The 16,127-nt window shown below is 37.9% G+C and overlaps 1 protein-coding gene across 1 annotated transcript; it reads right to left on the bottom strand.

Moving 5' to 3' along the window:
• Window positions 1–1,441: 1,441 nt before the first annotated feature.
• Window positions 1,442–13,526, bottom strand: LOC136241477 (uncharacterized). The gene is made up of 9 exons (XM_066032694.1): window positions 13,329–13,526; window positions 6,028–6,076; window positions 5,737–5,974; window positions 5,525–5,655; window positions 2,841–2,928; window positions 2,732–2,793; window positions 2,594–2,682; window positions 1,869–2,012; window positions 1,442–1,823 (listed from the first exon to the last, which is right to left on the bottom strand). Exons 1-9 carry the CDS (start codon window positions 13,437–13,439, stop codon window positions 1,593–1,595), a joined length of 1,143 nt encoding a protein of 380 aa, XP_065888766.1. The 5' UTR covers window positions 13,440–13,526; the 3' UTR covers window positions 1,442–1,592.
• Between the last annotated feature and the right edge of the window lie 2,601 nt (window positions 13,527–16,127).

Here is a 16,127-nt window from a genome sequence, read left to right as displayed (position 1 = left end):
TAAAGTACTGTATAGAAAGTTAGAGTTTATTCTAAAGTTTTGTGTTATTTTTAAGTGATCACCAAAATTAATCTATCATCAAAAATGCCCCCAGATCTCACTACCTTCAGAATGTTTTGCATGCTGGCACACTGTATCCTGAGCTGATGTAATCCTGCATCACACTGCACAAAAAGGACCACGTTAACCTACATACCCAGATAAAAGTCTGGCTACAGCCACAAGTATAGGACCAATATCAATTTGCCCAATTATGCTTATTAATGCCTATCATGTTCTAAATTATGGTAGCATAATAGGCAGCTGGTGTCAACCTTTGTACTGTAGGAAAGTAGGTGGGAAATCAAAATTTGTCAATCCAGCCAGCATGCATGGTCGATGACTGAAAATGGTTTGCACCTTATCTACTGGCTGTACATAAATATGCATGTCTCAATTCTCCCTTCCAGTGCTCCAATTCCTTGTTAGCATTTAATTAAACCTTCAATGGTACAAGAAAATTGATGTAAACTTCATTAGTTGATGACAGAGGCGTAGCTAAGGGGGGGCAAGGGGGGGCATTTGCCCCCCCATCACTAAATGATTTTTTTTTAAACCTTCGTAACAAGTTTACCAGTATTAAACTGACACGCAAATGACTGTAAATTATGTACACTACTACGCGGTATCACCAGGGGCTGCTAGTGAATGCGCACACACTGTGACACAATGTTCAACTCGCTCGCGAATCCATCGAACGAAAATATTAGACACATACTTCTATATTTAGCCTAGATTACTCGCGTGATAGAACATTTTTGAATCTAAAGAGTGACCCGCTTCTCCACGGCAGGAGTCACAACTCACAAGTGACAAAGGAGACCAGATGACGCTATGAACCTACTGTCTACGAGGTGATAAAGTGTTAGCTAAATAAATGTACCAAGTTTATTTTATCGAGTCGATCACACTGGACCTTTGTACGTACGGCAGTGCAGTCTGTTTTTACTTAGTCAGTCAGGTGGATCAGTCAAGCTTACAAGTTCTGCTAGCAAGACAGGTGGGATTTCGTGCAATACATGGCATTTGAATTTCGCCGAGTGAAGTGAGTGAATACGTCATCCTGTCAGCAGTGTGCTAGGACTGCAGCACAGACTGTGGCTAACGTAAAGTAACCTGTATTTGCACTAAAGTATTAGCTCTACCGGACTGTGGATGAATTTGTTGGAGTACAGTTGTGGCACGTGCGATGATGCTCGACAACTATAGCTACCTCGATTGGAAGCAGTCTACTGAAATGGTTACGTAGCTAGTTATTTAAGCTGTAATAATACAACACCGTATGTTGGCCAGCCCACCATTGGGTGATTAGCCTTTTTTGCAATTATGAATGATTTTGAGTGTTTCGTGGGGGCATGCCTGCCCCTCCATCACCTTCTGGCTAGCTACGCCCCTGGTTGATGATATTTTGTAATTGCATCTGCAACAACTATTGCTGTGACATGTGTTGCTAAGAAGAGGGAAGGAGAGTCTGCCCTTGTGTAATTATTACCTATACATGCATAATGCTACAATTGCAGTTTGTGATCCTTTACAAAATAACATAATTCCTACTAGAAATCACAGATTTCCTCGCTTGGATAATCATTCACTATTTTAGAACTCTTGGAGGTGTCATTGTATAACCAGGCGTTGAATGTATCCCATGCTGTTTGTCCATCAGCCTTAGTCTTTGACCAGTTAACTTCGGTGTAGAATGTAGATTGACAGTGATATTGACAAGAGTTGATATATACTCCATTGTTTGATGACGCGATTGGTACATTAGCGGCTGCAATGAATTCCTATAATGACAATAATATAACCCACTCAGAATTTTATCAACATACAGTTCCATAAGTTTCAAATTGTTCCAGTTGATCATCATTGCAATCCGGTGGGTGACAATCCAGTTGTAAAATATTATCAATTTGCCAAATGTCATAGATTGAGTTGAGCAGAAATATTGGAGTCTCAATGTAGGGGTAAATGTACTAGAATTGAGAAAGTCAAAGATATAAACATCACCATCTCAGCAAACCCTGGCCTGCAAAGTTTGCATCATTGCACTTTTCTAATAATCTTAGTGCGGGTATTTCAAACTATGGAGTTTTATTCCTTGAAATTATGTAGATCAATACTCCCTAATAGAGCAGTCAGTGGGAATGCATACTACAACAGAAGATTGATGCTCTCTAATAGAACAGTTATTTTGTAGATATTCTAATAGAGCATTCACTGATCAAAACGTTCCAAGATTACTGTAAGAAAAGTTGTCACCTTGAAGCATAATGCAAGCATAATGGGAATACTGAAAAGGACAATGAGTAAAAAATTTTGGGACAAAATTCTGAGCAGATTTGACTCAGGCTTACTTAGATTGATTCACCAATTTATGGCGATCATTTTAATCCAAATTCTAACTGTGTACCAATGTACATGTAATATATGTGCAATTCAGGTTTTGTTAGTGACAAATGAATTTTTTTGCTTTTCTGACTGTCTATAGCATTATAGAAACAGGGTGAAATGTGGTGGGCCTTGCTGAGATGGCCACACATGACTAATGACTTACTTGTGCCATGAAACATTTCCACTCCTCTGTTGGGTTATCAGCAATACAATCCTGATTGACTCTATCCTTACAATTGTGTAATTTAAAGACTATAGAAGAATCAACTTAATTATTAATATGCATATTTCAATTTCTTACTATTCTGGTAATAACCTCTTATATGCATCTCCCCAGTGACATTCGGAGCATCAAGAAAGTATCTGTTGATAAAAAGGTGTATGCTACATTCTTTGTTTAATTTCATTACCCTGCATCAGCCATGGCATGTACGGGAATGTGACTGGGAACTTTAGATCGGAAATAGTCAACATGAATGTAAGTAGCCAAGCCTCCAGCTACAGTGTAGATCACCATATTATATATGAACTCAAACACACATTGACTGACACAGCAGCAAAGCCTCTATGCACAAATTAGTTGTTGCTGTCAAGTGAGCTGTGAACCATGCAGGACTAGTGACCCGCTGGAAGACTCATGGATAGAGGCTGTAGAACCCACAATTCCAAATTGACCCCAACATGACCAAGGAGCTAAGGACTATTGGAATTTTGCTTCTTCAGTCAACACCAGGCCACCAAGTTCTCATTATGCAGGTGGACAATGTGAATAAAGATTTTCACTCAGAGAAACCACAAAAACAGCAACTGGGTATCACAGAACATCAAAGTTGGAATCTCGTAATTATCAGGAGTGTACACATACTAATGCAAAATCACACACACACACGCACACACGCACGCACGCACGCACGCACACACACACAAGCAAAGCCTTCAGCTGTCATGCTAGCACAGTCATGCCTTCCCGGTGGACCAGTACTGGGACAAATGGAGTGTAACTGCTGCATGAATTAGCATGAAACAACAACATGTGCCTTTCTAACATTACCACGATGAGTATACCTTCAGGAGCTCATAAGCGCCGTAAGGCTTCGGGCTTATAAGCTCCTGGTACCTTACATAAAATGGCTGTTTGACAAACAAGTACATAATACTAGTAGGGATCATTACAATGAAACAATAAATCATCATCTGTAGTGTGAATTTAATTCATATACTTTACCCATATAGCTAATTAGCAATAAATCAGAATAGCTAAAAGGGAATAAATTTGTACTGCAGCCAATGATCCTCTTATTATTCTATCATTTTCATTACATTTTGTGTTAACTATTGTAACATTAGTGAACTTCTGTAACACTGCATCAAGGGAAGAAAATGGTGCCAGACGTATGAGGCTATATAATCGTATGATAAAAATGCACTCATACTTCAGGTTTCCAGAAACTGGTATTGCTATTACACATTTAAAAAAATCACTATTCTTAGTTAACATTACATGGTAGCAATGCCTGCAGCATTGTTCTGAACAATAATTTTAGTGAAAAGTTCAAGACACACTAATAAAGTAGTCAGGCAATGAAAGCTACTACAAAAAAAGGCACTTAGCTGTAGAGGCAAACTTTTTTTGTGTATGCCCCTGCTATAATAAGTAATTTAGCCATTTCACATAGTTTCTGCTTGTCACATAGCCATAGGCATGGAGACTGATACACAGAGCTAGCCTACAACAAAACTACTTATATGGCTATGTACTTTGACCAAGAGTTCATAATATAGTAGTGGGAGTTCATAATATAGTATTGGGGGAGAGTGTCCTACTGTCAATATAACCTGTACAAACACACTGGGTTAAGTTTCTCTTTGATTAAATCAATACCTCCACTGGTGAGAGAACTGTTGATTAGCGTTAATTGGTGCTGATAAGGTCAAGTCTTTATTCTTTGAACAGACTCAGGTGTAACTTAACACAGTGTGTTCCATGGAAGTATTTCATTTAGACACTCTCCCCCACTACTATATTATGAACTCTTGCTTCGACTGCCTGTGTGAAAATACAGACAATTTTCATTTTATTCTGATACACAAAACCATTAATATGCTACTGCAAATTGACACCTTGCACTGTCAGCAAAAAGAAATAGGATACAAAAGATGACAAAGGTAAGCCCATGATGCATGTATTACAGCAGTATGCCAAAAGGCACCTATCAGGCTGAAGTGGCACATGCCTGTATATATCCTATGTGGCTAGATATAGGACATGGATTTCAGACCCCTTTTCTGTAACTTGGTAAACATGGTAAACACGGTGACTGAGACAAATATTAAACAAACAGGTGAACAATTGAGTTCAATATTAATTTTAACTAAATATGAGGTAAACATGGGGTACATTGTTGCATAATATGGGGTAAACTGAGTGAACATGGGTATGCGTGAGGTGAAATACAGTACACATGAATAAAATGGGTACACTTAGGGAAAACTAAAGTAAATGTGGATTCAAATAGGTACAAATGAGATAAAATAAGGTAAACATGAGTAAACATTGGGTAAAGCAAGGTAAACATCAGTACACTTGCGGTAAACTATAAGGTAAACATGGGTTGAGCCTTAGCCAAGGTGCCATAGGAGGTACAAACCTCCTTTACTATGTAACAGTACTGTATGCTAGTTACTAGAGTTGCAACGATACAGTGTGTAGACGTATCGATATATTGCCTCTGGTGTATCACGATGCAGCGATATATTGCGCGATACAAAGTGGAGTCTAAGCAACGGTCAATGTTGTTTTTTTAATGTTGTTTTTTGTTTTTTAAGAGAAATAAGTGAGCTAATTTTTCTTTGAGAAACATTACATACTACTCAGTTTAACCACAATGTACAATAATTTGATTGTCAGCCATGTTAACCAACCACGATATGTCGATATATCACAATACGTGATATATTGATACGGTTTGACTTTGTATCGATGCAGCAATATTGTCTTAAAACGATATGATACGTGATATATCGCTGCATCTCTACTAGCTACGTACAAAATGACGCTCAATGAGAGGTTTCACTTTGCAATTAAAAGGTGTACCTGAGCAACCGGTTAAAATAATTTGCTCCATCTCATCTCCACCAAGTGTCAAGAAATTGTCAATCATCACATCCAAAATCTTAGCACCTCGGAAATACAATGTGGTATCTTTCCAGGTGACTGGTTCTTCCCTAAGCATCACACACATATATTTGTTAATATAAAAGGTGCTCTACAACAATGCCACCAAAACTTATTGTTTTACAACTTACACATAGCCAGTAAATGAAGCACCATCACAGTATATTACAACCATTATGGACCAGCCACAGAATTCGGGATTGTCAGTACAGTTATCTGATAGGAAACCATACATTGTATAACTATCAGGCCAGTAGGTGTCACTTGACGATCCATATTGCCCCTTGGATGCTTCAACACATTCATCCTCATCAGAACACCACCCTCCACCATGAAGATGAAATCTCCATTTGTTTGGTGAGCTTGCTCCTAGCAACAAAGAGTATACTCAACGATTACTATGTTACCGTAATTGATCTTACCAGTACGAATATAGTATCCTGGAGGAGATCCATCCAAACACATTGCACCCTGTTTGTACAGTTCATATGAAAATGGTGTAATATGCATGTATAAGTTATCTAAACCAAAACAGCCAAGCTTGTGGCCCCCAGGGTAAAAAAAGAAATCAAAGGTGGTGGCCAAGAAATGGCTGCAATGATGTTAATGCCAATAATGATTTCACAGTTTGACTGTTTTGGTTTAGATATCAGTAATTGCATACACCAAAAGTTGGCTTCTGCCTATAGCTATGAGACTTCCTTTTACTTAATAATTTTTCTTTACTACAGGAAGACAATGAAGATGTGTGTGTATGTGTGTGTGTATTTAAAAAAATATCTTTTGTATATATGTAAAAATTGTTTTCTTGTAGCTGAAGATGACTTGTTTGTGGGTGGATTCTCTACATGGTGACTTAATTGATTGTAGCTACGCACTTTAAAGTAAGCACCAGTGAATACCTTCCATCTGACAGTATGTTTTTTAACTTCAAAGTATTCTGCATACAGTACAAGTTTAGCCTGTGTGAGATGCATTCATAAAAATTTTATATAATTATTTGGTATGTGGGATCAAAACCCAACGTTCCAATTTTACTATAGCTATACAAAGATACTGATCATGTGTCATCGTCCACTAAAACTGCAGAGCAATGGTGTAAAACTTCCCCAAACCAAAGTTTTCAGGCAAGACTGACTCCATCTTATAGATATTAAATGACCAGAATTATTTTATGACAAAAGATGGCACTATGAGGGCAACTAAAGCCCTGTGATGTAAAATTAGTTTTTTACCCAATCAGAGAGGAAATTAAACTGTAAGCAGTATTGGGCAAAACAATGAAGGCACACAGCATTGACCCCTTAAAGGAAGTGCAAGTGTTTTCTTAATCCTGGTGGCACACAACTGATCTGGCTCTTGCTGCAGGTATTTAGCTATGTAGTTTCTACAACTAATAGATAAGTTTAATTTGGAATCTTTTAAACTAGAAAGTCTTGCCAATTTTGAAAAGTATTAACACTGTGAAAAAAGAGGGATATAAGATGGTATTTCCAGTGGCTTATTGAATACAAAAAAGCTTGATATAACCTGTATTATACTAACAATCTCATGTAAGGATTTAGTTAATGTGTTAAACATACTGAAACCATATATGTGATGGTATAGTGTGGGTATTATATTTGATATAAGCTATTTCAGGTAATGTGGTAAATAAACTGAAACCATATATGTAATAGTATAGTATGCATTATACTAAACTATAACATGAGTATAATACAGGGTTTATATTAAGGCTTATTTGTATTCAATAAGCCACTGGAAATACCATATTATATCCCACCTTTTTCACAGTGTAATTTGGCCAGTTTTGCTAGTTTTGGGAACTTACAAAGCAAATGTGGCATTCTCCAAACCTTGCCACAATTGACAAATTGTTTACTCTGTATAGCAAGGGAAATACAATTGTGGGTATTGGTTTTCAGTATTGGATTATTGTTGCATAAATGGATTAGAAAATCTACAGTAGTAAATTAGTTAGAAATGTACTATTAGTGTTGAGAAATTTGAGTTAGCAAAATTACTAGTAGGGTTAGGAAATTTACTATTATATAACTAGGAAATTTACTAGTAGAGTTTGGGAATTTGCAAGGAAATTTGCTATTAGGATTAGGAAATTCACTACTAGAGTTAGGAGATTCACTAATAGGATTCTTAATCTTGTGCCTATACAATCAGAAATATTACAAACAGTAATAATAAAACATGGCAAGGTTTTAATTTGGCGATTTTGTAAGTGTCACCAATTTTAATTCCGCACCAAAATTTCTGTGCATACAGTGATTTATGCAGAAATATTTTTGTTTTGGCTTGCTTTACAGGTCATTATATCTAACCCCAACCCTACTCCTTACCTAACTAACCTACTAGTGAATTTTCTAACACTACAGGTAATTTTCCTAATCCTAATGGCAAATCTCCTAAATTTAATAATTTCCTAATCACAATAGTGAATCTCCTAACTCTAATAGTGAATTTCCTCAAGGAACAAGGTGCTGTACTTACAGCAAGCTCATCAAGTATGGTGATATTGAAGATGGCTGAAAGAAAAGTATGATCAAGTTGAGCTTCGTCACATCTGATACAAATAGCTAGTGAGATAGCGAAATAACTATATATATATATACTTTACCTGTATGGGAGTACCAGTCTGCACAAAATTATTGCTATTGATGTACTGAACAGCAACCTGCAGTAAATCAAACAATTTTATGATTGTCTGTAATATTGTGGGCTAAAGTCCTACTCTTTTTGCCATGGAAGGAGGCGAAGATACATGTGCTGGAGATCTTGCATGGAGAATGTTCCCAATCATTTTGTTTCTTTTTTAGATGGCTGCTGCACTGGCTATGGATTGAATAAATCTCTGTCCTCTGTTTCACATGAAAGAACAGGACAGTACTTAGGCACAAGATGAGTATTACACCTTTGTAAATGAGGAGCCATGCAGCTAGCTACACAATTTGCTACCACACTTTATGAGACATGCATTTTGTCAAATTAAACTCGTCAAATGCAAACCATTAAGCAAACATCAAATATTCTGCTTGCCAAAATTTCAATTTCAGCATGTGATCAAAATTACATAAACTGTACCGAGATGCCATTTTGGTGCACCACCTGATAGACACAAAGTGTGGAATGTCAAGGCTGTCAAGTTATGCTGAAGGCCTTTCCGATGAAAGTGATACAAGGATAAACTATCTATTATAGGTGGGATTGACCCATTTCTCAGTGATGCAGGCATTTTAACTGACAGTTTTCCTCCTGTGGAATCAATTGATACTGTTTCTTACTTGGTTTTACGAACTAGTTTTGTCACAGCAGAGCAGCTTGAAGCGTGGAAAGGCCTTGAAGCCTACAACCAATTTGTAGGTGGTTGGGTGAAGGATGTTAGTAACAGGAAAGTTTCTGGAAAGTGTGTTGTCACTGGCAGATTTATTAGTTGAATGATACAAATGGTCATATTGTACAGTAAATTGAGTTCATTGTACATACATACATACAAAGTTATAATTATTTGTTATGTGTTGTGTAGGTAGGCCATTCACAGATGATGAGTGAACCACTGTTGCATGTGTGGATAATTCTGGAGGAGTCGGGTCAGGTCTGCTATGTACATTGCAATTGCATGGCAGGCCTTGGAGAATTACAGAATTGGTCAAATGGTACTACTGAGTCACACACATTGTTTAAAGCACAGCAAACATGGATTATTCTATCAATTAAAGGTGTCTCTTCACCTTTTCTGATCATCAAAAATTGAATTGGTAAAGTGCTCTGTAAAATTGGAAACCTTTGTCGGACAGAACCAATGACGTGTCCCACATGTATGCAGACATTAACAATAGCTCTAGTTTGTTCAACCTCTGCTGCTGACAGTTGGCTCTTCCCCTTTGTGAAAGCAGGAATGTGTAATGTAGCTTGCATGTCTTCCACAGAGTTGGCAATGTCAATTCCACAGTCTGCCAACACTATATCCCCTAGCAAGAGTTTCTTTAAAATACCACAGTGTTCTGTTAAGTATTTGTCTCTCTGATGAGACAAATGATACCACACCCTGCAGAGTAATCGCTAAAAGTATTTTGATGGTATTGTGGTGCTTATAATTATTTGACCATGTCATTGCTCTGGCTTGTAAATTGGAAGGACATTCTACAAAAAATTCAAAACAGTTTAAAATGACTGCCACTGTCTTTCCAGATGATTTTGAAAGCAACTTGGCATTGTTTTCTTTAGGGCATCCTGATCTGGCTACATTATTAAATATTATAGCCAAATGTCCATTTGTGTCAGCCACTTCAAAAGAAGTCTTGAGATTGTAGAAGCAGAAACACCAAAACTGTAACCCAGGAGATTGTTCGGTGCATTTGTCCACAGCTTCATCATTACATGTATAAATTCGACAATTTGGTAGCCCCGTCAGTTGGAAATCTCCTGCTCACATGGTCAAATACAGCCTTCAGTACCTTTAAGTTAGGTACACCAGTGTGTGTTACAGTGAAATCATCACTCATAAAACTTTCCTCACAGAATGGTGGTAAAAGTTCAGTTGCTTGTTCAGTTTGGTCATCAGTAGCTTTCTGGCAATCAACAAGCTGATCCTGTAACTTTTTGACAGTTCAAGAACAATTAAAATCTGGCTTTTCTTTGCCAACATTCACATACTTCTCTTCCAATTTTGATCTGTTCTGCACAAATAAGCATACAGCTCCATTTCACATAAATCAGACACATTGACTTCTAATTGTTCAACAGTTTTTTCCCAAACAGCCTTCTTTTGCTCTTTCATACCTGGCTACATCATTACGAGAACCTTCTGCAGCTGAGACTTTACTGTGCCCCACATGCAAACTTGACATCCAGTCTGGGTTGGTAACTTCGTACAAACCAGCCAGTTTGCCAGACAAGAAATGTCTTGAGCAAATCATGGCCTACTAATGAATTGGGATCAATGTCATCGATCCCTAGAGATAGCTGCTAGATATCCAGCTAAGCGTTTGTTTCAAAGCTCAAAATCCTCCTTCCCGTATCGATCAGTAACTGCTGGGAGTCGATAAAGGGAAACATCTGTGTTTGATGTACAGCCATCACGACGGTCAGAACGATTCCTACAATTAATCACTACACAGCTGACCATACCACTATCAGAGTATGTGATCCACCAAAACGCAATGGCGACTACTATAAATTATGCAATTTTTGATCACGTGCTGAAAAAGCTCTATAGTGGAAACTTTAACCCACAATCAGAAGGTATATGGCATACAATATGTGTGCACAGGTTTCTAAATTGGCAACGTCAAAGGATGCCACGTTTGGCTACTGAGAGAGTCGCCTAAATCAGCAGCAATTCAAGTAGCCTGTGGAAATCATTGGGTTACCAAATTTGGTAATACAATGACTTCTAATGATTGTTGCCAACTTTGGCAATAATCTAGAAGTTGTCAACTATGGTAATCACTTGATTCCATAAAATGATAACCTTTAGGTATATCAAAAGTTGCCAAAAGTGGCTCCAAAACATAACTTGATGATGGAGAAGGAGGGGTCAGAGATTGCTAGCATTGGGGACAAGAGTAGAGCTGAGTGATAGTTCTATCGTAATCACAATAGATAGTAACTTTTATATCATGATAGCGATACAATCACGATATTATCAAAGATAATTAACAGCCTCAGATCATCAGTTACAGTGATAATACTAACATTTTAAAAATGTTCAGTAGTTTAAAGCACATTAAAATATTTTTAAAATGAAGTAGGGTTCCAGCAATAAAAAAAAAGAGATGATGGTAGTAGATATGAGGGAAAATACCTACTTGGCATTGTAGCAATGTGGGAAAATCCCTAATTTTAATGCCAAAGTACAGTAGGCTACAATGCCAAGTAAGGATTTCCCTCATATCTTGTTTCAATACTTTTTATAGCTGGAACCCTATTCCATTTTTAAATTAATAATTTTTCATGGTTAAAGCATAGCTACAGTATAAGGTGAGAAGCTTGATTGATTGTTTCTCATCTCCACCTGCATCCCTTTTTACCCCACCACCTCTAATTTCATTATTGCTGTTTTTAATCATGTGCACATGTATTTTGATACTAAGAAGGCTAGCTATTATTTACAGCACAGCAAATGTCACTTGCACCTCAGAAACATAAGCACTAGTTCTTAAAAGGCTTTAGCTAACTTTTATAGTAGCAGACAGCTTGACTTGGAGTATTTTCTTTTAATAATGAATAATGAATAATGACCTCCTGCCCGCATGGAAATCCAAATTTTTGTGGATGAGAAACAAATAATCAAGTTTGCCTGGCCTAAAACTAGTGCTGAAACGATTATTTGGTTATTTGACTATTTGGTCAGCATGACACTATTTGATTCGTTAACACACTATTCAAATAATTGTTAACACTTTGTACACTGTATTCAGATGGAAAAGCCAGCCTTGAAACTTAAGATTGTGAATGAAGTGATGTATCTATGCTGTAAAAATTCTAATTTTAGAAAAGATAGAAATAGCTCTTAGGCTTTATCTTGCTCCATAGCAAAAGGTTTCAGTACTTACTCAATAGAACTATAAGCTTAAAGAATAATTGAATATTCAGTCGTTTTTTCACAACTATCCAAATAGTCATTTGTTTCAGTACTACCTAAAACACAGTACACTGTTGCTGTAACTGCTGTATTAGAGTGTCCCGATCTCGCTGTTTAGCTATGCAGTAAACTAGAATGGTAAGGGGCATGGCCTCAGTAAAAGGTGTCATCATCATTTAAGGGGACGTGGCCTATTGCAATCATTTAATATTAACCACTACTCTGGTACTACCAGGGATACTACAGTCTGCTAAGTGCCTCAAATAGTTTCGTTGCATCTAAATACACTCCTTCAAGGAAAGTGTCGAGACAGAAAGTCATTGCCTTTGTATGGTTTCTTGAAGAAGACGACCATTTAATTGAAGATAAAAGGAACAGCAAAGTGCAGAAGGTAGAAATTCGTTGAAACCACAAAAGGAACATTCCACCCATGTTTGCTGTTGTGGTGTAAAATGGTGGCCGTGCACTGCTTTGCTTAGTCAAGATCTAGCCTTGCAACAGTAGTCAGGCAGTGAGGTAGGCAGACCAAATTATGGGTTGACAATTTTTAAAAAATTCTATATATGGATAATGTCTGCAAGTGTTTTCTTGTTTTATATTGGTAGCTATTTGATATTGAATGGAGTAAGAATATTCCATCAAGGTGATTTTCGTTGAGTATGACTTTTTCTACGATGGTTTTTAGACATGGCACTTAATTTAGCAGCATGTGTCACTTAAGGGGGAACCCTACTAAATAGTACTACTGATGATTACAATCACTATACCACAGGTTTTTTGCTAAGAATATTAGCATGTTAACATTCTGAGGAAGAAGGCTAGCTCATTGGTCATTCACAATAATATTATGACCAATGCTCTTTCTGATGGCATAGATGTTGTTGAACACTGACAATTAATTATGTACAAGTTTTACCAAATAGGACAGTTTTGCTTCCACCAGTTTAGTAATGTACTTGCATTTTGTGTAATCTATATGCAATTACTGCTATGCATTAATTATTTATTAATTAGTCTGATGGCGCCATACTAAAAGGCGAGAAAAGGTGACCCTTCCGGCATCCCTACTATACCCCATGCAATGCCGCTGACACTGGAGCGGTCTGGCCATGCGTTGTTGCATACCTTAGATTTCGTTTCTTCATCTCCGAGGATAACTTTCTTCAAAGGGGCAGCATCGGAGTTGTGTACTGATAGAATTATAGAACTGATTAGGATCACCGAAATAACCTTCATCACGTGACGCTGAGCGCGCTGATGGTGACCCAGTGATCTCGCAACAAACAGCAGAACAAATCAAAACAAGTCCCTCAGTAGTGGTTAGTCTAGCGCCCCCCCGCGCTCTAGCTTTTTGACAAGTCTATAGCGGCCCCCGCCCTCGTCTGGTCGGCATGCGGCCCTGTTAGCTAACTAGATCGGCATGTAACAGTTTTTTTTTGGGGTCTAAAAGTTAGCTAAGCATTAGGCCCCTATTTGGTGATTATTAGTTTCTCATCCTGCCTTTCTAACGGTTTGGTATCACGTGTTCTTCTGAGCATGCACAGAGTAAATAATGGCTTACCATGTTGCGGTAGCTTAAGAAGGATGCGGGCGGTGGATGAGAAACTAATAATCACCAAATAGGGGCCTTAATCACCCTAACAGGGTTTTAACGCTAATGTACACGTAGCTACACATAAGTGCTAAGTTTATTAGCTAGTTCCAAGGGGGTGTCACTCAGGCTCTTGCTGTAGGTAGGTCTGCGACCGCGGTCAAACTCTAAGTCAACGGTCAAGGCCACTAAATAGCTCTTACAGTGGGTCAAGGCGATACGGAAGGTTCGAAACCCACAATCGAAAATTATACGTAGCTATTATCAAGTTTACGGGATTATACGCAACTCACAAGAAGTTAGGATCTCTAAGAAGATGTTTTAAAGCTCCAACAGGCATTTCGCCGTAATTATAATGATTTTTTCTCTCCCAGCTGCTGGTAGCACGCACTAAGAAAATATTATACTAGATTACAAGCGCAGGTTCATATAGGAAAATAGAGAAATAAGTACAGGGCAAAAGTTCAACAAGGAACGCTCAAGTCATAGGTCAAAGACGATAAACGCTGCAAGTCAAGGGTCAAGGTGAAATTTTCCCAGGTCAAGCCTTTGACCGCGGTCGCAGATCTACCTACAGCGTGAGCCGACGTGACACCCCCTTGTAGTTCACAGTATACAATAACGATATTAAGTATAAGCTACCGTCCGTGAATAAGTGCTAAGTTAGCTACAACATAGATAATATACCCCAGGGGCGGATCCGGGGGGGGGCTTTGGGGGCTGAAGCCCCCCCCTTCATATTTAGGCTTTACTTGATCAATATGCTGAGTATTATAATGAAATTTTGTCTTAGCATAATTATATGATCACTAATATTACAAATACTCAGAAAACCACCTTATAAACATCTTTCCAAGGTATTATCAGTGGATTTATGCTAAAGTTTATGCAACAAGGACCCGGATCAGCATTGGAGGTGGACAAGATCGAGATATTCTAATAGAGCAGTCAGCTAACTACTCTAATAGAACATTCACTGGAAACATGTAGTTGGTTCTGTTATGGAATTTTTCCAAATCTGCCTGCACCTATACATACAATGAAGTGCATTGGTCTCTTTAAAGGGCTTCATTCATCTACTTGTGTAGTTAATATGTATGGCAATACTTAATTCAGGTACACAATTTCCATTGAAAATGCTCTCAGATTCAATCTTGTATTGTTCAAATTTCAAAATTTTCCACTTTCAACATTATTATTTTAACATGCACCTATTCAGTGTTGTGCAATTGTGAGAGGGGTGCATCATGTACTTGGTTGTCTGTACCTACCCAAGCTTTTCCATGAGCAAAATGCTTCAGAGAGCCACACCTATAATCTAAAGGTAGTATATAAAATATCTACAGGCAGAAAATAATATGAATTTTATGTGGAAACATCTCCAAATTGCAGTATTTTAGCAACTATTTTTCAAAATTTTCCTGGGGGGGCATGCCCCCAGCATGTGCTGGGAGTGTGCTTTGCACACCTCTACCCAAGAGATTAGACCTTGAGGTAGCCCCCCCCTTTTATAAATCCTAGATCCGCCCCTGTACCCCTATGGTTACAATAAGCTAGGTTAGCTACAATGACTTAATTGCAACTTAGCACTCATTGACAATGAGTGCTATAAGTTACAATGAGTGCTAAGTTGATTAGCTCAGTGGCATAGCCAGGCCTCCACGGATGGGTGGGTACACTCACCCACACATTTCACCCCATGCAACTAACTAGCACAAAATGTGAGTCCATCCTTAGCGGACTCTACATACATTTGGTTTAAAAACTTTCAAAAGTGCATAAATGTAACTAGCTAGCTAATAATATGCTATGCTGCTGTTCCTGCAGCTTACTTCACTAGTCTAATTCTACTGCATGAATGATTTAGAAGCTAGAAATTGAAACTAACTTATTACATCTCCTTGTCTTTGTCTTCTTTAACTCATCTGTACTTGTACACAACTCTTTGTACTTCAGCCTGACTCTTGAGATAATTGTATGGCTTAATTTCACCTCCAACCAAATTAACACGAGTGTGCCAAATACCTGGGGGTATCAATTGACTCCAAACTATCTTTTAACCAGCACGTAGACAATGTGTGCAAAAAGGCAAACTCTGTATTAAGGAGAAATTTCACAAATTGCTCACATAAAATCAAAGTGTATCTTACATACATAAAATCCACTTTGGAATATGCAGCTACAGCTTGGGCACCTTACAGCAGACAGTCAATTAACAAACTAGAGTCTGTACAAAGACAAGCAGCTCATTTTGTGATACATGATTATTACCAAACTAGCAGTGTACCAAACATGTTATTATGTCTTAATTGGAATACCATGGAAACACACTT

This window comes from Dysidea avara, chromosome 12 (genome assembly GCF_963678975.1).
Source record: "Dysidea avara chromosome 12, odDysAvar1.4, whole genome shotgun sequence".
NCBI lineage: Eukaryota > Metazoa > Porifera > Demospongiae > Dictyoceratida > Dysideidae > Dysidea > Dysidea avara.
Note: the sequence above shows the minus strand (reverse complement) of the source record. Positions and strands in the feature narration are given on the sequence as shown.